The sequence below is a fragment of the Salmo salar genome, chromosome 03, assembly GCF_965601325.2.
Source record: "Salmo salar chromosome 03, fSalSal1, whole genome shotgun sequence".
Classification (NCBI taxonomy): Eukaryota; Metazoa; Chordata; class Actinopteri; order Salmoniformes; family Salmonidae; genus Salmo; species Salmo salar.
In genome coordinates this window covers 69,482,890-69,507,071 of record NC_138293.1, presented here as the reverse complement: position 1 = coordinate 69,507,071, position 24,182 = coordinate 69,482,890, and the positions used below count along the sequence as shown (strand labels likewise).

The 24,182-nt window shown below is 41.7% G+C and overlaps 1 protein-coding gene across 17 annotated transcripts in view; it reads left to right on the top strand.

Moving 5' to 3' along the window:
• Window positions 1–24,182, top strand: part of nfixb (nuclear factor I/Xb) — a 152,230-nt gene that overhangs the window by 25,042 nt on the left and 103,006 nt on the right. For 16 of the 17 annotated variants that reach the window (XM_082971427.1, XM_082971422.1, XM_082971426.1 and 13 more), the window contains one exon: window positions 18,379–18,910. In XM_082971427.1, the coding sequence (XP_082827553.1) occupies window positions 18,379–18,910 (532 nt within the window). Of the gene's footprint in view, window positions 1–16,819; window positions 17,573–18,378; window positions 18,911–24,182 lie in introns of those variants that run through there. The other variant, XM_045716146.2, reaches the window with a different exon arrangement.

The following is a 24,182-nucleotide window of genomic DNA, read 5'->3' as shown; positions in this document are numbered from 1 at the left end:
ACCACTCAAAAGGTTCCAATTGAATGGCTCCTTCCACGACATTTCAAGCTAGCCGTGGAGTGAGTTTACGGCACGTTCTTAAAGCCGTTACATTTGCATAGAACATGTTTAAGCATGAGTGATTAAAGTATATGTTTCAATGAGCATTCAAGGGCAATGTGCATCCGTCTTTAAAATCTAAAACATTTGCAGCAGAAACTGCTCAAAGTAAAAACAATCAAGGAGAAGAGAGTCTGTGTTTGGGCAGTACAGTAGGTCGGTTAGCACTCCAAGCCGTTCTTTTAACCAATGTGATTTGTTCGATTCCCCCCCCCCCATCAATCAACACGGTGCATATTTACTGTAACTGAGCTCTATGTATATTTGAGAAAGACTCTTTATAGCCATGGCTGGTTGTATTCTCTCCTTGGAAGCGGAGTGTGATTAAAACAGACGATATAAGCGTATTGTATTTCCTAGGGGACTGGAAGGAATGTGAATGCATCATAACCATATTACTCTAGTTAGGAACTGTTTCTGTTGCCAAGTCAGTGGTTACATGGGATACCCTCCCTAACAGTGGCTCTGCACAAACAGACAGAACCCAACCCAACTCCAACCAAAAACAGCCACCAGAAAGATGTCTGCCTCCGAATCCATTTGACATTTTTTGTTGTGAGAGAGAGAAGCATGTCGCTGGTGGGACTTTGGCCGGTACAATCCCTCCACTGTTAAAACAATGCTGCAGTTGTCTTCCATAACCTAATTACTCCCTCCAGGGGGAGAAAGGCAACAGCACAAAATCCCAGAGTTAGGAGTTCTGATCTCCACTCTTAAAGAAAAGGCCTCATTCATTTCCCTCCACCACACAGACGGTCTGTTTTTCATTGGTCTAGGATTGGGTTTAGTTTGATAGTTTAATTACAAACTATCATGATATTGGAGTATAAAAGCTTTGTTTTATTTGGAGTCTGCTCCGTGATCTCTTATGATCAGCTGATATTGAGAATGAGGAGCACTTTCTGTATTACGCCTAGTAAAACTAGTTGGGGTTTTGATTGAGGTCATTTTAACATATCTGACCTCTTGCCCTCTGCCCATAATGTGTTGGAGCTGGAGATTAATCAGGATATCACTGTTATAATGCTCTTGTTGATACAGGCAGACAGATACTGTAAAGGCACACAGAACTAACATGTCTTTCAGGTGCAACTTTTCTGTACAGCAGGCTAGGGAAGAAAATAAAACATTGTTCCCTCTTTGTTTTTCATCACCTCCATCATGTACTACCACTGGAAGGTTGCTGAAACGTTATTACAGTAATTGAACACAAGGAAGTCTCTACAGGAAGAAGGGAAAGGGATGTGGGCAGTAGCGTTTACCAATAGGAAAACAGTGTTCATGTCTTTCACTCCCCAGAACATCACCCACCTCCTATTTTATTTATTTGTTTATGCGGACTCAGAAAGTCAGAGCTGTCATTGTATGACACAAGGCAAGTTTACCATTGGATAGCCTTTTTTCTCAATGTTTATTGCTAACTTAGTCTGCTTAAAGGAGTCTCTGCATTTGGTTATTTGGGGCTTTTCCTTCTATTATGTGGCACAGGCTTATAAACACAGAATAAATGAGTCATCATCTTCACATTCATTGACCAGAAGACTTTATGAGGATTTCTTTGGTTGACATTGGCATGAATACAATTCATCTGTATATTAGTTCAGCCCCACACAAATTCAGTTTAGGAACATAAGCTTTTTTGCTTAAGTTTTATTTGTTGTCAGTTGGTTCATGTAAATATAAGGGGTATGCTCTGATGCAGTGAGCGCCTACATAGTATGTCCATGTAGGCCTACTCTATGAACAGGCCACACAAGGAGACCAGACAGTGGTGTGTCTCTGTGAGTGTTTGTGTTAGCCTGAGTTGCTTTCCTGTGCTGTGTGGGGCTGTGTCCGGCGTGTGTGGACCCCGGCCCTCATTGTCGGCATCCTCAACGTTCTTCCGCTCTAGAGGGGACGGCAGCAGAGGAAGCTTAACTTTGCTGACATGAAGGAGGCTCTTCCTTCAGTCTCTCTACTGGTTGATTAACCCTCTCTGTCTACCTGTCTGTCACTGGGACTAACCATGAAGCACGTCTGGGGTTCTAATCTCATGTTTGGTTCACCACAACAACAACAATGATGACGATAGTACCATTAATACACAGTTATCATTTTGTTTCAGATATATAGACATTATGCTTGAACGTTAATCGCATTAATGCACTTTCTCGAACCTCAAAGAGAACATTATTTTATTTCTTGTTTTACATCTATGAAACAAGAAACAAACAAGTACCTGTCTTGTCTATTAAAATACCTTCCATACTTTCCCCTGGATGATGAAAGGGAATTGAGTCATTATCACGTCAATGACTGCTAGATAATGGTACCTGTGGGTTATGTGAAGCGGCTCTATTTAATATCATCACATGAATCATTTTCATCTCTTCACTCCCTCTGTCTCTCTCCTCCCTTTTAACCTCTCTCTTTCTCTCTCTCTCTCTCTCTCTCTCTCTCTCTCTCTCTCTCTCACACACACACTTTCTCTCTTTCTCTGTCTTAGCAGAGGTAGTCCTTTATCAGACCTATTGCAGACACACCTACAGGAGTGTCCATGAGCCGCACCTCTATTAAACATACCCCATTTGTGTAATTTGCCCTCAGCAGTAGTAAAACAAAGTACAGGGTGTTTTGGCCTTACTCAAGAACCGTGCAGGTGTGACTGACTGCAGATCAGCAGGCCTCATAGAGGACTCGGAAGCAAAAGTCTAATTGCTGGTTCTCAGTTTCCTCATGTGAGAGAGAATGGTAGAGAGATAGAAACATAGAGACAGAGGGGGGAGAGAAGGGCACAGACATGGAGGGTGAGACAGTGGGGGTTGTGAGTTTGGGATGGCGGCAAAGCATTTGCATAAAGGACAGGGCAGTGTGCCCGGCTGTGGAAAGGGTTGGCATCACGCCTCACCGACTGGCAGAGGGAAGACTGAAGAGAGAGAGAAAAAAATGAGAGATGGAGAAAGACAGAGGGGGGGGGGGGTAAATGTAGTCAATAGTGCATCCCTTGTTCAGAAAGAGGAGGGCCCTGGCTGTTGGCAGGAGAGCTGGATAAATCTCTAGTTTGATTGTGTGCTAGATTGCCCCTTTATTTCTTTGATTGCAAAGCGTTCAACACTCTGCAAGAGTAGTGTGTTTCCATGTTTGTACATGTGTGAGTTTTTTGTGCAAGCCATGATTGTCTCCTGACATGTTTCTCAGTCTATATTTATATGTAATCAGTACATCTTGCAATTTAGAGTGGCTTATAAAATGCTAACTCTTCCTAACCCTAAAGCACATTAGTAAGCTGTATTATCCTCCATGGGTTCACAGCAGACCCTGGTCCAGACAGTTCTTCTGCCTTACCCATACCTAGCCAATGCAATGCTAAATGCTAATTTACTGCGTAGGCAAAAATATATCCTCAAGACAAATGGGCCACAAAACAGACAAGGAGACCGAGCCATTTGCTGGTGGCCTCTCCTGCCCTCCAATCAAAATACGCCCAGTCCAAAGTGGGCTCCGCCCCCACAGACAACACTCCACGGGTCTGGCTCAATCAGAGAGGACCCCAGAGTCACAATGCTGCAGCCGCACTGGCTGCACTACTGATGATGTCATAGTAGTAGAGAGTGAAAGGGACGATTATCTAGCATGGGCTTGTTATTTCTGTCCCTGGGTATGACTAGCTTGTTACCCATAAAGCCTGTAGTTACGACGGAGACTGTAATGATGCGTCATACTGTACTCTCGGGGCATATGTGTTTTTTAATTACTAGACATCCCTTTGATTTCTTATCCTGCACTGTTTGAAAGTGGAATAAAGCCCTTTAGCTTAGTTAAGTAGCAAGTTAACACATGAACGTGAGATCCCTCTTTTCATGTAGCGTTGAGATTCTGAATCAAAAGGACATGTAGTGGGTTCTTTTTAGACTGTGGCATGTTGTTGAGATCTCTGGGCTCAGGAATGAGTCACAATGCTCATAAAAATTAAAGTTCTCCCAACTACGTGAATTGGGCCATAGAGATAACAGACTAGGCAATGTGCTGTGAATTAAATCAGGCCCTATCAAATAAAAAAATACTTTAGATCTCTGAAAACAACATTGCTTCTTGTGACGGACATATTCAGTGAGCTGCCAAGTAAATTGTCATTGGCCATATATTTTAGCCTCGTAGACCATCGTTTGACGGATTGTTACCAGGGTTTAAGGAGATGAATTGAGATTTAATTGGTGAATGGAACTGTGGACGTTATTTTCTGTGATTTCAATTCACAACGCCAGAACTGATTGCTAAACAGTCCTTCCTTTAGTGTAATCATGTCCTCCAGAGGTTCAGTGTTTCTTAATGGAGGTCGACAGACGCTGGGTAGCTGCGGCCCATCGACGGCTCTCTGAGGAGATAAACATGTTGTTTGGTGCAGAGTCAGCCAGCTTGTCACAGCACGGCGAGCCGCCAGCACCGTCACTAAAAGCAGGGCGGTGGTTTCCCTATTCAACTAAACATTCTTTCTAGACAGCGGCGTGGGGCTAGGGGTAAGAGGAGGGACAGGAGAGGAGGGGGGGAGGGCATGTGATGAGGTTCAAGTGAAAACCTCAAGTGCTACTACTGCCCCCGTCATGAAGTCAGACCTTGTGGTGACATGCCTTGTCCTCTGTACAGTAGGTGTCTCACCTGTTTTAAAGGGTCTACTCACTAGTACGACATCATTAGCCATCATCAGTATTGTTCTCTATGTAAACATACTCATGTATTGCTAAATTTGTTTAAAATATTTTCCTGCACACTCTGTCAATAATATTCCAGGGTTTCTCTGGAACACGAAACAAGTTTCAGCCTGTGTTATAACTAAAGGCAGAATAATATCAATTTGATATCTCTGTACACCATTACAAAAACAAAATGGTTTAGATCATTGGGTTCACCTGGATCTCAATGTTTTCAGAAAGGTTTCAGGTCTTGACATGGCACACCAAAACGTTTTAATGTTAATTCAGGCCGGTGCTGTTTGCTTAATGATCCTTGGCTTGATTTGTTCTTTAAAGCTCAAGATAAATCTTCTGGGAGTCTATTGGAACCATACCTCGATATCTAACACCGCTTCATGAGTACTCCAGTCAACTATGTGGTAGTGCAGTGTGATATAGATGTCAGTGGTACTGTGGAGTGGGCTGGGGAGTGGAGAGTGGTGGTAGTACTAGCCCCTGCAGCAGCGTGGCGTGGCTGTGAGGTGACGACCCTGCGTGGGGCTGGAATGTGCCGTTCGTGCCTCCCTCTGATGGCTCCCCGGCCAACCCTGGGCCTGTGAGCACGCAGCCACCACAAATTGCTTGCAGATTTTTCACACATAGTAACGCGCTGGTTTGTAAACTGAGATAATTACAACGAACGCTAGCGCTGCGCTTCAAAAGTCTTTACACATCACTTGCTTGCCCACAGAGAGAGTAAGATTGTGGGGAGGGTTTAGCTTTTTTTTCCTTTAAGTCGAATTTTCACTCTCCTTATTTTTCTGGTTTAATGGTTAACAGAATTGATTACGCTGATTACAATGGAGAGTTACGAGGCTGGCACTGTACTCTCACTGTAGCCTACACTAATCAAAATGAAAAACACTGGAGGTAAATGGGGCCCAGTAGAGCTTTATCCTATGTCCTCAATCCCGACAGAAATTCATTTTAACCCAGATGCGGTAGATGATAGTGAGGTATTGGGAGGTGAATGGATGGCACTGGTACTTACAGAGATGAATGTGTTAAAACAGAGGATTGACAGGACTTCGGAGGAGATCAACAGGAAAGTAGGGGTGTGTGTACGTGGGAGAACGTGCTGACTGACGTCAGTGTGTCAGTGTTGGCATATGCAGCCTTTGTCCCTTACTCACCTGCACCCTCAGAGCCGTGTAGAGACTGAACCCAAGGAGGGCATGCCAACGGGGGAAGGGGCAGACCAGACAAACACGCTTACCTGTGGCAGAAGCCAGGCAAGGACACACACCTACTACCCTCTGTGAATGGCAAAGCTTGTATGAATGGCAACTTGAGTGTATATGCCACTTTGTGTATATGACGTTCATGTCTGTGGATGTGTTGGTAATTTAGGGTCTATATGTTACATGTAGGTAACGGCCCTATGGGTCGTTCTGGCTCTGACAAGGCTTACTTACTACTTAGGTTACATGTACATATTTGCACATAAGTCTGTGCATATAATTTGGATGTCCCTGAAGTGATGGTGTGTTAGTACACTGGCATGCCTACGTGCCTGGGCTGGCATGGCACCCCCCTGCGGCCATGTGTCTCTCACTCACCCAGGAGCTGCTGCATGTGTCTGCCTGGCCTGGCTGACTAAGCCTCCACTGCCGCCCTCCCTACCTCTTCTACTCGGTGTGGCCCGGCAGGGTCAGGGTCTGCCAGCATCCAGGGTCAGGGACACTCAGCTGGTCAGGGGAGGACAGCAGTGTGCCACACCAGGCCCACATCTCTCTAATGAAGAGACACACTCTCAGGTTATCCAGACAGACCGTGGCATAATTGGTCTAATGAGATGAGAATGAGGCCTGTGCTGCTCAGGTATCTTTCTACCATGGTTAATGGGTTGTCTGGTTGTCTGACGGAAGACTAAGTTGTTGTTTGTATGGTCAGAAACATTTCAGATTGTTCTATTTGGCAAACACATTTCTGAGACATTTTTATGCATCATCATTGATCATAGACAATTGTATTCTGTTGTAAAACGTGTAATACTGCAATGCATCTATTATCAAAATATAGACCTATTAGCCTAATGTTGTTAATGTATTCAGTTGAATTGTACATTTTTGAAAATGATCTAGAAATGTCATATAAAAATGCATTTTGGCCAGTATTTTAAGGTCTGCCACTCCTCGTCAGACGCAATTCTCCTTGGAGAGCCTATTCATTTTAAGCAAGGCCATTGTGAAATGATTGCATAGAACACAGTAACGGAAAGTTGATGATTGCATTTTTACCACAATGTTTTATAGAGATTGCAATCGATTTCCTTTACTCTGCTATTGACCTATCCCACTGGGCAAAATCTGGTTGAATCAACGTTGTTTCTACGTAAGTTCAATAAAATAATGAATTCAATGTGATGACGTTGAATCAACGTGGAAAACTGATTGGATTTGCAAAATGTAATCAACGTAAGGGAATTTCGTATTTTTTACACCTTACTTTTATCCTATTTTTTTTTTAGTTTAATAGAGAATTCACGTACTTAACCAAATGCCATTTAAAATTAGACGTTGAACTGATGTCTGTGGCCAGTGGGATGGGCCTGCCTGAAGCACGAGACAACCGCATATCTTATCTGGCCTTGACCTTAGTCAAGTGTCCATTTATAATGTCGGATAATGAGCCCGATATTGCTATTGGAAACACAGATACACTGTATAATTTCATTGTTTGATTACCTTTATGAATTTGTATTATTCACATGTCGCTAACGCAGGATCACTGATAGGCTACCTGCCCTTTCTGATTTTAATGCAGAGTCCCTCCCTGTCGTCTACTCTGCTAATGGCCATCTCTAAAGTAGCAGAGGTGTTCATTGGGGACCTCTCCACACCACTCTCACGTTGTGAGAGAAAAACAAACGTTATGTTTCAAATTCACCTTATAGGTATCCAGCAAGTAATGACAATGACACCACTCGTCTGTTCTCAAAGTTAGAGAATAGGCTGCTGCAAACTTTTTGTGCTCACCTCTGCTCTGAGTACAGGGACTCGCACGCCCTGTGGAACAAATCACCCCCTGACATCGCTGTCCATGTTTCCCTAAAGCCAACGAATAAAACCCCTTCTGTATCCGATGCACACAAATGGCATCCAAGTAGGCCTACTAAATGTTTTAAAAGAAAAATGGATGGTTGTCAAACGCGTAAATTAGCAAAGGTTTAATTTACTGTAGTTTACTCAACGTTGTGCTGCCTGCACTCATTGCCTATTCGTTTTCAAAGAACGTTTCATTGCTGTCTTGGTGTAGGTTTGCACAAAATCAGACAATACAAAAAACGTCTTAACGGCTTAAAGGATTATTTGAAACTTTTTCAATTTACACTTTTTGTTGGAGTTAATTGGAAAGAAGTGCTTAGACGAGATGTGAGTGTTTTGCTCCCTTTCTCCTAGTCTTGGATATATTGTGTTATGAACATTTACAAGAAGTTCAATGCAGATAATGATTATACAAAAGCAAATTTCACATTATGTCGCTGAACAAATTCTTTAAATGTTTATGCTAATGAAGTTTCTCTCCAGGTTCGTACAAAATTGGGTGAAAATCGGGTGTAAACCTCATTTACATTTTTATTGAAGTTCTGTTATTGTTAATATTTTGTCACCATAGATTATGCTCATTTGCACACACTGTATATAGACTTTTCTAGTGTGTTATTGATTGTATGTTTGTTTATTCCATGTGTAACTCTGTGTTGTTGTTTGTGTCGCACTGCTTTGCTTTATCTTGGCCAGGTCGCAGTTGAAAATGAGAACTTGTTCTCAACTGGCCTACCTGGTTAAATAAAGGTGAAATAAAATAAATGCTTAATTAACTCATAAAAAATTGCGGATTTGAAGATAACAACAACAAAAAAGGTTTAGATTTTAAAAAGTGATATGAGTATAAATTATATATTTTAGTTCGGCTATAAAGGAGCACATTCTGGGATTTTAAAGGTGCTTGTTGGTTTTTCGATTATTAGCCTTTATCTTTTCAATTTCCCGCTGTATGAAGTAATCAAAATCGAAAACATTTGTTGAAAACACAAGGACTCTTTTAATTATTTTACAACAAATGGTTTCATTACCTCCATATCTCCCTAAACCTAAAGGTTTTTCTCTGCCAGTGAATTTGCTGAATATGTTCATATCAACGAAAGTCGCACACTTAGCCTAGACATAGGCCTATACATTTCCTAAGCATTTATACTTATGAATTTCCTTATCAAAATCAAATCAAATCAAATGTTATTGGTCGCATAGACATATTTAGCAGATGTATTGCAAGTGTAGCGAAATGCTTGTGTTCTTAGCTCCAACAGTGCAGTATTATCTAACAATTCACAATACACACAAATCTAAAAGTAAAATTATGGAATTTAGAAATATCTAAATATTAAGAACAGCAATGTCGGAGTGGCATTGACGAGAATACAGTAGAATACAGTATATACATATGCCATGAGTAAAACAGTATGTAAACATTATTAAAGTGACCAGTAGCATACAGGTGCTGGCGTTCCTCAAAATAAGTGAAATGTACAAGTAACAAACTTTGCAACAACTTTCCGGATTAAATTTCAGAAAACTTATCCAAAGTAGGCCTACTGATGTATAAAAAAATAGACAAGAAATTGGAAAAACTGACACATATTCCTGACCTAACTAAAACATCATAGAAACTGCCAATCCATGTAGAAAGCCTATATTCTGTCTGAAATAAAACCAGGCATATGTTTTTTTTAAATGAAAAAAATGTACCCTAATTTATACAGAAGTCTAATTTATCCAATCCTGAGTTCAATGTTTCCTGATTTTCCATATAGACTTGTGTAGACCTTTTAAAATGCCAGTGAAAGAGTTAATCTGCACTTGGCAGGTCTCCTTCTGTCATCCAGACGCGAAAAGAATCGAGAAATAAAAGTCCAAAAGTGTTTCTCCATGGATGTAGTCACGTTGAACATTTTCTGTTCTGTTAATATAATACACATTGTTTTATTTGTTTAACAGAAACACTTTATTTTTGCATAAATTGCATGTTTAACTTGTATGAGGCAACAGGTAGAGTTGCCTATAACACGTGCCATGTGAGTGCAGACTATTCGCCTCTGCTAAAATATTATATTCGCACAACTTGGAACTAAAGTTTTTGAGTAGGTTAATGGGCTACATTTGGTGTGTATGCTATTGATTAACATGTTTTATGTCATGTATTTGAATAGGCCTACATATATAGGTATTTGCTCTCCCATGAAAGGGCACATATCCCAATCAATATTCTCTTGAATTAACAAATCAACACATTTCAACTGGCCTATAAGCACACTGAAGTATTTGCATACACTATTCCCAACACTTACAGGGGTAAATATAGTTTACTAATGAGTTTGGCCATTCAAGAGGTTTTCATTCGTGAATTAATCACTTTCTATACAGTCTAGGCAAGGCCTAGGCCTATACATATTTATGCAACCAATTGTATTGTAAAATTTAGTAGATTTTAGCCTGTCAGTTTGGATTTTTAGCTGCATTTATTTGTAGGTGCTTGGGTTTATTCTGCTATTATTAATTGAAACTGGATTTTACTGACGGTGACAAAGTGGCACAAATGGCTCGCTGGCGGGAATGCCAACCAGTCTTTCCAGCTCCTTCATTTCCATCGTCCTCTTGGCAGACTCCAATGATGATGTCTTCACTCTTTAAGCATTAATATTGTGAGTGCCGCGTGAGGAAAAAACAGTGGCAGCATGTTTAATTGTCTTGGCCAAAGTCTTAACTTCACTACTTTTAATGAGTTTGAAATGTTTTTCAATAGGCTAGATCATCATATTTTGAAATGTAGTCTACTGTGAATATGTTAAATCACTATAGTGGCATTTGGCCTATATCATACCATGGCCTGTCTGCTTGTTGTAACACAAGGCATCGTGGTGTTGTTACTGGTCGTGTAGGCCTGATGTTTTTCGCGGTCTTTTAGGAACAGTCACGAGCAGCAGGTCTAGGCGGGGTCAAGTCTTCGTTGGATGAGAGCGTGCATGTTTCTGCTCCCTGTCAGTCCAGACATGTTATTGAAAATGATGGCAAATAAATTAAATGAGAGACACAAAGGTAACCATTTGAGACACTGGTTGAAAATAGCGATACAAATGGCAGGGCTAGCTCAAGCAATTCAGCATGTAGCCTGAGAGGAGCCATTTAGACGTTCTTTGAGTGAGTAAATACATGTAGGCCAATCATGTAAATGAACGAAAATGTCTGTATGATAACACATTTAGCTTTTAAAAAGTACAATTATTGATATCCATAGACTGTACCTTGGCTTATTGGAGAATGTAACATGATGCCAATGTAGGCTAGCATGTGTTGCCAATGTGAAGGCAGAGGCCTAGGCCCTAAGGTTTCAAATGGTTTAAGAAATATAGCTGTTAGCAACATAACTGTTAGTGTTTTATGCATGTTAAAGGTCTATAGGTTTTATGTTTTTACTCTCACAATGCATGGATGGATTTGTCAGTTGAAACAACAAGTTATTAACATGATTTGCAACAGAGAGCTAATAGAATGTTTTACATACAGTAAAGTGTTCTGGCACCATTTGAATGAAGTTTATTCATAAAGAAATGCTAGCTACTTACTGCAAACATTGTGCTGCAATTTGACTGTCTCTATATGAGGGATGTCAAATGCTCAGCCTGCTGCACAGACTTTATGGATGCTCTAGTTTAGAGCGCCTGGTTAAATTGTGCTCAGGAGCATTTTTTTAATCTTTAAATGGTTAAACTAGTGAGAAATATAGCCTATGTGATTATTGAAAAAACCTGTGAGTTTGCATCATTTACTATCATCCTAAATTAAGATCTAGAATTATTTTACCATATCTAATTCATGTATATGACGCTACTTTCTATGATGTGGACAGTATGTATTACTACATTATACAAGCTGATGTAATGGTTTATATTGTTCCTTTCTGTCCCTTTTTAAACCTCTGAAATCGTATTTTTTTTAACATTTAGCTCAATATTAAATTACTTCACCAATCAGTGCGGATAGAGCAGCTAAGCTATTTACATGCATTGGACAGACACGAGATGTGTAGGGTGCGAGATGCAACTGAAATTGTGCAATAAGTTTCTGAGTGACAGGTGCTTTGCATATGCGATTTGTTGCAAGATGCCCGGAACATAAAATAACGTTGTTAACCGGTTCCCATGCAATAACAGTTCTGTTTTGGAACAGTATAGATCACTTTTGTTCATAGTTCTGATTCTGTTCCTCAAAACATTTAGTTATTTTCCGGTTTGCGGTTCTAGTCCCTGAACCGGTTCCAACCGCTGCGTGCAACCTCATATCCCCCTCTCGCAAAATTGATTTCAATGTGATAATCAATGAGTGATTGACAAAACAGTGTTGCCTTTCTCTTTATGTTTTGGTGACCCCCGAATCAAAATATAACATTCCAAACTGTAGCTGACTGTGTTCTGCAGGTTGTCCTCTAACCAGTGATGTGGTTTGTGTTGTGGTAGTTTCAACAACAGATTGTACAATATTAGGAGGATATATATATAAATATATATATTATATATATATATATATATATATATATATATATATATATATATATATATATATATATATAATATGTATATATACTACCGTTCAAACGTTTGGGGTCACTTAGAAATGTTCTTGTTTTTGAAAGAAAAACACATTTTTGTCCATTAAAATAACATCAAATTGATCAGAAATACAGTGTAGACATTGTTCATTTTGTAAATTACTATTGTAGCTGGAAACAGAAGATTTTTTTTTGGAATATCTACATAGGCGTACAGAGGCCCATTATCAGCAACCATCCCTCCTGTGTTCCAATGACACGTTGTGTTAGCTAATCCAAGTTTATAATTTTAAAAGGCCAATGGATCATTAGAAAACCCTTTTGCAATTATGTTCGCACAGCTGTAACCTGTTGTGCTGATTAAAGAAGCAATAATACTGGCCTTTAGACTAGTTGAGTATCTGGAGAATCAGCATTTGTGGGTTCGATTACAGGCTCAAAATGGCCAGAAACGAAGAACTTTCTTCTGAAACTCGTCAGTCTATTCTTGTTCTGAGAAATGAAGCCTATTCCATGTGAGAAATTGCCAAGAAACTGAAGATCTTGGGATGCTGGCCTTCTAGGCAGAGTTCCTCTGTCCAGTGTCTGTGTTCTTTTGCCCATCTTAATCTTTTCTTTTTATTGGCCAGTCTGAGATATGGCTTTTTCTTTGCAACTCTGCCTAGAAGGTCAGCATCCCGGAGTCACCTCTTCACTGTTGATGTTGAGACTGGTGTTTTGCGGGTACTATTTAATGAAGATGCCAGTTGAAACTTGTGAGGCGTCTGTTTCTCAAACTAGACACTCTAATGTACTTGTCCTCTTGCTCAGTTGTGCACCGGGGCTTCCCACTCCTCTTTCTATTCTGGCTAGAGCCAGTTTGCGCTGTTCTGTGACGGGAGTAGTACACAGCGTTGTACGAGATCTTCAGTTTCTTGGCAATTTCTCGCATGGAATAGCCTTCATTTCTCAGAACAAGAATAGACTGACGAGTTTCAGAAGAAAGGTCTTTGTTTCTGGCCATTTTGAGCCTGTAATTGGGAGTTGTTGAGAGTAGTCTTCTCTTTTCAGCAGTAGGTATTTGTTTTCCAAACTGAACATTATTCCTGCGATTGTATTTTGAAATGTGCAAAAGGCAAACCTACAGCCGCAACCAACCATAGAAATATAATCCATATAAGGCTGTTCTCATTCAAATCAGGACTGGAAGCCATTGCTCTAATGTATCCATGACTTTAACAGTCAAATTGCCAGAGTAAGAGGTTCCGAAACCCTTCTATGTCTATGGCCACAATGCAGCAAGCTGCATATTTGGCACGCATGCTGCACAAACTGCGGCCTTCCTGATTGTAGGCATACAGATAACTGCCAAAATAATGAAAACACTTGAGTAAATGAGGGATACAAAGTATATGTTATGGTGTTGGGTGCATTTCCCTGGCATGGTTTAGGTCCACTTGTAGAATCTATCCCAAGGCGCATTGAAGCTGTTTTGGCAACTCTTGGTGGCCTAACACCCTTTTAAGACACGTTATGTTGGTGTTTCCTTTATTTTGGCAGTTACCTGTATGCGCTTGTGATCACACTTAATACACTGTTATTTTTTTTAATAGAAACTATTGATCCTCTGTGGCTAAATTAGGCTCTCTGGTGTATTTTGAATATTGAGAGTGGACCCAGCCCCACACTTGACCAGTCACATTTATTTATTATGCAGTTTATTTGTAATTTTTTTATTCATCAGTTACCCAATCAAGTCAGGGCCCCCCAGTTACCCACGTGGGCCCCCTACGTGCTGTGATTGATTGATTTTGAGGATATACCATAAATCACCAACACAGATTTGCGCTGCCTACTCTATTAAGAGGCTGAAAATAGGACTTGCTTATTTTTTATAGAGAGGTGAGGTAGGCTGCAGTTTTCAAAATTCCGCTACTAAAGAGAGAAATGCATTGGGAGCAGTGGCTGGCTGACATAACTGATTATTGAATAACAAAACAAGAGATGATGACATAAATATCTTCAGTATCTCACTGAAGATATGTAGGAAAGAAATATAGCTCATTACTGAGGGTTTATTTGTTGTTGTATGTGGGTAGGTAGGAGATCATCATTGAAACAGAGCACTGCTGACAATTAAGGTTGTACACCTTAAAGGACAAGTGCAGTAAAAAAAAATGTTCTGTGTTTTATATATATTTCCACAATATGTGGAATAATACTGTGATATTGTGAAAATAATGATAATGCCCTTTTAAGTGTAAGAGCTGTTTGAAAAGACCGCCTGAAATTTCAGCCTGTTTTGGTGGGATGGAGTTTTGGCCTGCAATGTGACATCACCTGGCGGTAAATTAGTTAATAGACCAATAACAAACCCACTAGGCACAGACGTCAATGCAACGTCTATTCCACGTTGGTTCAACATAATTTCATTCAAATGGAATGGCAACAATGTTGATTCAATCAGTGTGTGCCCAGTGTGAAGACAGTTCCAAACCTCTCTGCCAATAATAGCTAGTTTTCAGTTTTTCCTTCCTCACTCAGACCACTCCCAGACAGCCCTAGCAAAATTATTGCAGGAGGAATTGCTCTTTGCTAAGAAGCAATTTAAAAATATATATTTTTACCATTTTAATTGAAAACAATCACAGGAATGTACTTGATATAATATTGAGATAATAACGGCTTCATTGGACCTTGAAAACCACATCACATTTTTGAATGTGGGATATTTGCATGATTAAATTGTATCTGCTGTAGTGCTTTATAGGATGATTATGGTTTTAACAAAACATTTGCAGATAGTCTACTTTGCTTAGGTCCCTGTACTGGAAGCCACTCCTTTCTTTCATGAAGGCCTAAACCGTTATTGTCTTGATTTCTAGATAGTGTCTCATCTTTTGTTCTCCCTGTATCAATATCCTGTTATTTTTGTGTGTGTGAGTCTTTGTATTTTATGCACGAATGCAGGTACATTTTCTCAGCACTCTCTCTCTGTCCCTCTCTCTCTCTGTCTCTCTCTCCCTCTCTCGCACACAGACTCACACACAGACTCACACACACTCACCCTTTAAAGTATGTGTATCTTCAATTGAGATGTTCCTCTTATTTTAATGTCAGTTTTGTCTGTCTTTTGTTAGATGCTCATCGTGTTCTGCAACAATGGGTATTAGAGAAAGCAACAGAAATTGAACAGAAACCCAGGGATATATTGTCCTTTATTGTGCATTGTGACAGTTGATGGGTGTGAGCCAGACCATCTTGAAGCCAACTACTAAATGCTGGTGTGATGCTGTATTCATCATTCTAAGATTAAGCAGAAATAGTGCATGATACTGCAGCATATTAACAAGAGATTAGATTATATCGGTAGTACAGAGTGAGCGTGCACTAATACAAATGTGTTTTACATCATCTTTGTTGCAAATGGTGGACCAGAAATAGAAACGTTCTTCCATTTTACGGCAATTACAAACCCTGCAAACCCAACCCAAAGAACAATAAGACATCCACTTATTCAGACCGTTACAGATGCCTCTGCAAACTGTCCAGCAGTTGTAGAAGAAAGAGATTCATCATGGAGGCAAGGCACTCATTACTAGTCACAAACATGGACGACACAGCCATTGGAGGCTTTTGAGAAATAAAGCTCAATGATTTATCTGCAGACTCTCCTGTTTTTGGACTGGTGTTGATGAGATTGGGCTGAATGCGCCATAGCGACAGTTGTACCGGAACAGCACCCATTTCCCACCATTGTATTTCTCGTTTGCCTATTCGATATGTTGGTGTTCCTCCTTTTACCCTTCGTAATAGACATGCAGTGTACTGTATATGCTTTGGTTTTAAAGCACCTAGTGATACATTGATGCATCTTCTCTCAGGGTGGGAAAAAGGGTGGGTTTGTTTCCCCCTCTTTGTTCCTGTGGTAAATCCAAGACCAGCTGCCGGTTGTGGGGTCTGGTGGGATTTTGGAGCTGTGTGTTTTCTCTTGCCATCCTGTGCCAAGGTGGCGTTACGCAAGCAGAAAGAGAGGGTGGGGGTAGTGAGATGAGGCAATGGCGGCCAAACTGGAGATGGAAGCAGACTGAGGGTAGCTAGGATTGGTGTACGAGAAATACATGTCCCCTGAACTTTGCCTATGTGTCAGATAGGAACTTGTCGATTTGGCAAATTGTGCACTGTCGGACAGGACTGCGTACACTCTTTCTCTCCCGCTCTCCCTCTCTCGCTCTCCCTCTCTCGCTCTCCATCTCTCATTCTCTCTCCGGCTCTCTCCCACTCTTTGCCACTAACCCCCCTCCTTTCTCCTTTCCCTCCCTTTCAGCTCTTGAAGCTAACGCATTGGCTGGGCTACAGGCATCTTGTTGCCAAATAGGTGGGCCCTACTCGTGTTGGCAAAGGCTCAAGCAATGGTTAGGGAAAGAACGCGGAGAGGACGAGAGACGGCGAGAGAGAAACAGAGAGAGAAAGAGAGAGAGTTGGAGAGAAAAGGGGAAAAAAGAAGCAGCACTCGGCTTTGCCAGCGGTCGTACGCGCTCGTCCAACATTGATTTGGTTCTCTCCTTTTTTTCCTATTCTGTGCTCTGCACTCCCCAGCCCCCCCGCCTGTGTGTGTGTCTCTCTGAGTCGTACGCGGGGCCCACAGATCTGAGCAAACACCACTACCAATTACGCTTTGCCAAGGATTTTTTTTGTTGCTTTATTTCCTCCTTTTTTGGGGGGGGAAGCGCAAAAGAAGAGTGCTTATTTTAAGTGTGTCTATTCCAGTTGTTATATTTAGATCATTTTTGTTCTTAAATACCATTCACCATTTCTTTTTTAATCATATTTCCATTATTTCTCAATATTAGTTTTCTTCTCTTTAAATTTGGGTATTTTGTCTTTCCGTCCCAGATTTAACCAGCGATCCTTTGCAGCATTACACTGTGACCCCCAGAACACCCGGGGGGGTATCTTGTTTTGTTTAACTTTGTTCTACTGCTTACTGTGGACAACTGGAGATTCCTGAGATCTTCTGCTAATTATCTTTTTTACCCTCAAATTTTTTAATCTGCACATTTTTTACACCCTGTCAAACCAGCACTTGCTGTACATTTGTGAGTGCGGGAAGTGGTGTTGGAGAATTCTTTTTCATTTTGAACGTTGTGCCAAATTTATGATGAGAGTGCAAAATGGTAACTACCAGACCGTCTGTCTTCCTCTTGCAGTGTGTTTTTGTGGTGATTTCTGTCCGCTTTCAATTTGTTGTTGAAATGTGAGTCTGGTTAGACTTCTTTTGCATGGCAGCAGGAGAGATAGGAAATGGTATGGCAGATCTTTTAGCAGCACATTTTAACAGTGGTCTTGTGGCGGCTAAGATTGGCGGTGATCGACCAGTGTGTGGCAACCCTGGCACAGGAACACTATGGCGAGATCTAGGCATTGTCGCTGAGCGATGTGTAGTGAAGGTATTATGGTATAGCTGAATAACTTCTCCTTTACAGTGGATGTAAAAAAAAAAAGTGTTTGCTCACCTTGGCTTTAATTTTTTAAATCTCGTTTGTCTTTTAAATTTCAATTAATCTGTTATTACAGTTTAATATAGTTTTTAAATGTGCTTTCAGATTATATTTTTTGTAAGACGGACAGGACCAGTAATTTACTATTTGCATTGTAATTGTATGTATGTACCTACAGTATTATTACATTTTGGATATTATGATTATGATTATTATTATTATTATTAGCATTATTATGTCAGTTAGTGGTATTGTTGGTAATGCTAGCCCTGTCTAAGTAAGTTGTTTCTGAACTGTATCCCCTCTATTGGCAGTGTATTAACATTCTATCAAAACAGGAATTATTTTTGGGAAAAATGTCAGTAAATTGCCTCATCGCTCTTCTATCTTCAATAACTGATCTTCAGCTGTTTGCATGACACCATACAGCATGAGAATAACAGAGCACCCTCTCTCTCTCTGCCTCTCTGTCCCTCTGTTAGGATGAATTTCATCCCTTCATCGAGGCCCTTCTCCCCCATGTCCGTGCCTTCTCCTACACCTGGTTCAACCTGCAGGCACGCAAACGCAAGTATTTCAAGAAGCACGAGAAGAGGATGACAAAGGATGAAGAACGCGCAGTGAAGGACGAGCTGCTGGGTGAGAAGCCCGAGATCAAGCAGAAGTGGGCGTCACGGCTGTTGGCCAAGCTCCGAAAGGACATCCGGCCCGAGTTCCGTGAGGACTTTGTGCTCACCATCACAGGCAAGAAGCCCCCCTGTTGTGTTCTCTCCAACCCCGACCAGAAGGGCAAGATCCGCCGTATCGACTGCCTGCGCCAGGCCGACAAGGTGTGGAGGCTGGACCTGGTGATGGTCATCCTGTTCAAGGGCAGCCCCCTGGAGAGCACGGACGGAGAGCGGCTGGTCAAGTCGCCCCAGTGCTCCAACCACGGCCTGTGCGTCCAGCCCCACCACATCGGCGTGTCCGTCAAGGAGCTCGACCTCTACCTGGCCTACTTCGTCCACTCACCAGGTCAGTTGGTGAACGCCTTACAGCTTTCTCTGTCTATTTCACACAGATACACACACACAGTCACACAGTCACACACACACACACACACACACACACACACACACACACACACACACACACACACACACACACACACACACACACACACACACACACCCACACACACACACACACACACACACACACACACACACACACACACAGGTCAGTTTGTAAGGCCTTTTTTGCAACCACACCCTAAGCCTTGCCAAACCCTGCTCCTCCCCGTGCACCACCAGACCAAATGCTAGCCTGTGATAAATAAAGAGAATCGCCTCCAAATGTAACGCCGTATCAACATTACAATTATAATAAAACACATTACAGAACCCATTTGACACCACTGACACACCGTTTAGTTTGTGTGTTGTTTTTGAGTTGTGTATGTGTCTTTAAATGTGTGCTTATCCAGAGATAAAGTCTGTGCTGGTAAATTTGTTCAGGTGCTTGTGTGCAAATTTGTCTGAATTTAAATATGCATGTTTAGGGGTGTGTTGTCTGTAAACAAACACATCTGCAAATGTGTTTGTCTCTGCGTGTGCTAATGTGCACAGTAATTGTCAGGCTATAAATGAGTGTCTTTAAGGCTGTTTTGTGTGTGTGTGTGTGTGTGTGTGTGTGTGTGTGTGTGTGTGTGTGTGTGTGTGTGTGTGTGTGTGTGTGTGTGTGTGTGTGTGTGTGTGTGTGTGTGTGTGTGTGTGTGTGTGTGTGTGTGTGTGCGGTGTGTGTGATGTCTGTGTCATATGTGGTGTGTGTATGTGTGTGGTGTGTGTGTGTGTGTGTCAGTAGCAGTCTGTCGTGTGTCTGTGGGCTGAAGAGCGTGGTGACAGCTGGCCCAGTCCCAGGTTGTTTGGGAGGCAGGCGACTGAGGCAGTGAGAGCCGCCCGTCTCCAGCCTCAGCCTCCCGCGCTCTACTCTCTCTGGCACCGCAGCCCACCTCACAGTCAGCCCTGCTTCGGTCGCTTCGCCAACACACACTCGCTCCCGCTCTCTCACACACACTCTTATAGCTTATACACGGAGACTCCCATACACTAATGCAAACACACACACACACATGCACACTGCATACAGAGACAACCCTTCTCTATATTAGCTCGTCAGTTTGGTTTAGTTTGTTTATGCACTTTTTTATTTGTCCAAATTCAACACAGGTGTTTCCTCAACAAACTTTATATGATACTCTATAAGCAGTCCTTTTACATCAGTTACTTGTATGGAACTTCTGGATACTTACTTTGGAATGGAAAATGTAATGTTGAAATAAAGGAGACCCCGGTGTCAAGGAAATGTATAGTATATATTGAATTTTACGTTTCTCTTAGTCTGGTGGATACACAGAGCCCCCCATGTCAGAGGTCAAATGTTGCGCAGAATTTTAAAGATGAATTTGTCGTTTATTATATATTAGCTGTATAGATAGTTTGTCTTGGGTATCACAAAAATAATGCCACACTTTGTTTTGTAAATTATCTTAAATAATATATTTGAAAATATCATTTTTTCAATAATACATTTGAACCTGTCTCTGATTACATAAGTTAATTTATCTTTTTCTATTCCATGACTTTGATCATGAGAAAAGAAATAAGGACTGCATGAAATAGTTTTGAGTCTTGACATAGCACATTTTTCATGTTTGTGATGTAACCTTGCAATTTCTGTCTGACAATACATTTGCTGTTTGAACAGCCCACTGTGATCGTGCTGAAACAAATCTTCTGTTTGTTTTCTGTGTTTCCTATTGTTGGTTAGCAATGAAACACTCTGAAAGTGTAGTCAGGTATGCTGTGGGTGCAGTTAGTTGATTGACTCAGGTATGGGCTGATGGAACCCTCACGTACGTAGAACCCTCTCCTGCGTCGGTTATCCATTAGTATAGGGCTAAAGAAACGTATTGTCTTACACCAGGCAAGCGTACAGTTACAGAGCCCTAATTCTGCTTCTTGGCACCGTGGTGCTGCAGGCCTCTGTGACAGAGTACCCCATGCCGTGTTCTTTTCAGCACAGTGTGTAACTCAGCGTCAGTTAGCTGGGCCTCTGTGAGCTCGTCTTCCTGTTTCACAATGTGCTGCCGCTAACCCAGGCTCAGATTAGCTCCCTGTGAAGCCGCCCCTTAGAGCTTAGCTCTTTTACCCTGTGCCAGTATTCACCAGTCATCCCGATACTGTTTTACCCTTCAGTGTGTGTGTGTGTGTGTGTGTGTGTGTGTGTGTGTGTGTGTGTGTGTGTGTGTGTGTGTGTTTGTGTGTGTGTGTGTGTGTTTACGTATGTCAAGATTAATTTATTTTCTGAAACTTAAATGGTTGCTGCAGTTCAGCTAAATTAAATATAGTATTCTCTCACTTCCCACTGGGCACAGCCGTCAGTTCAACATCTAGTTTTGGTTTACATTTGGTTGAGTTGTCAACTAACGTGAATTCAACGTAATTTTTTCCCCCACAGTGTCATTGGATTTTGGTTAAAAGATGAGTAAAATAGGAAATTCCCTTACATTGATTATTTTTTGCCAATGCAATCAGTTTTCCACGTTGATTCAACATCATCACATAGAATATATTGGTTTAATGATGTGGATACAATGCCAATTCAACCGTTTTTTTGCCCAGTGGGTTGGCTTTGTGCCTCTGTACAGGGTGGTATTCCTTCATAAATCATTGTTTTTTGTTACCTTTTGTTGAAATCGTTGTTTCCTTTCATCTTTGTCCACACTAATGTCAGAGAATAGAAAGTGTTTTAAAAGCTGGGTCTAAGCTGCCCTTGTTGGCAAATGCACAAGCCTTTCAGACCTCCTCACTTCTACAGAGACGGCATAGAACTTTCGGTGGACAGCCATAGGCTCCACCTAGTTCTCCTGCCCATAAGCTTCACCACCGTAACACCTCAACAGCAGCCCACACTCCCTCCACTGTACACTGCAAGAATGAAAAGTACCATTTTAAAAAGCATGAACCAGTAGAGCTTCTGAAGGAGATGGGGTTAAAAGTTCACTGAGTGTAGGGGAGAGAGGGGGAACAGTGAGTGGTTCCATTTTAACCTTTGGAGTGGCAACGTTACCGTTTTATTCTTAGCTCCCTATCCCAGGGTGTCTGTGTCTTTCGGAAGCTATCAGAGTCCAGGCCTTATCAGTGCATCTGAGCCGTCGGTGTGCTACAGTTCTCCTGCCCACTGATGTCACCGTCGCCAGCTGCAGGTTTTTCCCCTGCAGTATGAGTGACAGGAGACTCCTCTCCTCCTCTGCAGTAGTGCTTTTGTCCAATTATAGACTTAGGCCTTATGGGCGGGGCAGTGAGGGCTAGCTATTACTGATCAAAGCAGCTTACACTGCCGCTCCACAGCTGCAAGGCCCCTTATCAAAAGTATTTTAGACAAATACCTGGCTTTTCACCCAACGTAATGCAATTGCATTTAACCTGTGAGAGTCAGTCACCCAGGACTGGTTGTCCTGAGGTAATTCCTGATGCTGCTGATGATAATGGTTCAGGGATGTGGAGGAAGAACGGGCTGAGCTCATCTTTGATCAGATGTTGAATAAAGCACGGCTCAGCCAGTCAGGCCCTGCCAAGGCCCAGCTCAGGTCACTGCGCGATGGGAAAAGTTCATGTTTTTGTGCGGTGTGTTCCATATTTGTCAGTCTGATGAATCGCCGCTGTTCCAGTATTAGTCATGTTTGGAGCGTGCTCCCTCTCATACGGCTCTCATTACTGCTCTGTTATGATAAAAATATGTTTCTGAGTGCACCCCTAATCTGTCCACCATGCTAGGAGAGATCTTGTCCAGGGATGTGCATTGTTGGGTCGCTGACCTATGCCAGCTCCACGGTGCGATGAACTCTGGCGCTTACCCGCCGGGACAACGAGCCCATCTCCATCTCCCAGACTCTCCATCTCGCAAACCACGGGAGAGAACAGAGAGAATGATTTAACCAAACCGAACAAAGAGAGTGAGAGCCTTGGAGACCGACAGAGACTTAAGCCTTAACACCCTGTCAACCTTATCTATCGTACAGATTTAATATGATTTGCACAATATCCTGAGCTTTAAAAGGAGATAATGGTATTATCAGATTTTTCGAATGAATATGATGTTGCCAAATATGACGCAGTATTTTATTTCCCCAAATAATACAGCCAGCCCTTTGCGTCTTTGTCTTTGTCTATTATGAAGGCAGGCCTGGGAAGGTTTGGGGGTTGTGGATGGGCGTTGGTCCTATGTTCTCTGATTCTGCTGTTGCACCATTCTGTCTCATACTGTCTCTGTCCCTGTGCCCAGACACAGAGAGAGTGTGGATGGGACCACACGGTCATGTGGATCCTTTAAGTCTGGGTACGTCATGCTTTGGCCAAGAGTGTTTGTCTCTCAGATATAGGGTGATGAAGGAAAAGCGGCGGACATTAAAAGTATTTTAAAAAGAACCAAGAACCAGTTTTACAGGAAAAAATATCTGCTCTTTTCCTTGGCCGATAAACAAACTGAACTGCAGACTTCTGGAAGAAGAACAGAACTGTGTTCCTCCAATGTTCTGGCATGGGTCTGTAACCCGGGCCGACAGAGAAATACTGAGAACCGGCGCGACGGGGGCCACATTCATCTCGTGTGAAAAACACCCCGTGTACGCTCTCAATGGAAAGTTTAATATGCTGTTGTCATTTGAATAAATGCACCAATAATGTTTGAGTGTCGGCGAGCCACTCATGACAGAACAGTGTCATTGACACAGTGGCGTTTTTAATATGCAAAGGGTGCAGGGATCTCAAACAGCCTAGCTTGGCCCGTTTTCAGGGCCCTAGTTTTCCCAGTTCCCTTTTTGTGTGTGTAAAGAGCGCAGAGTGTATGGAATCCCTGGTAAACAGATTATTCGAGGGTGATAGGAAGTCTGAGGAATAGATGAAAAGACTCAACCCGTTAGGCGGTTAGGATTGCAGGGACACTGTGCGCTCCTTAACCACTTTTACCCATAATTCCTCCATAATCACAGTGCATTTACTGGCTTGTTAGTACACAGGCATACTTTATCACAGTATCCCATTTTCTTTATAAAAACAATACATTCACAGGGTCAAGTGCATAATATAACTGTCTCCTTTAGGCATCTTGGTTTTAGCTGTCCCAAGAAAAAAGGTGTTTGTTTTTTAAATTGCATATTACAAGTAATTCATTATTTTATTAAAAATGTTATCTACAGTGACTGAGGATTGTAATGGTATACCCTTTTGGCAGCATTTTTTTATTT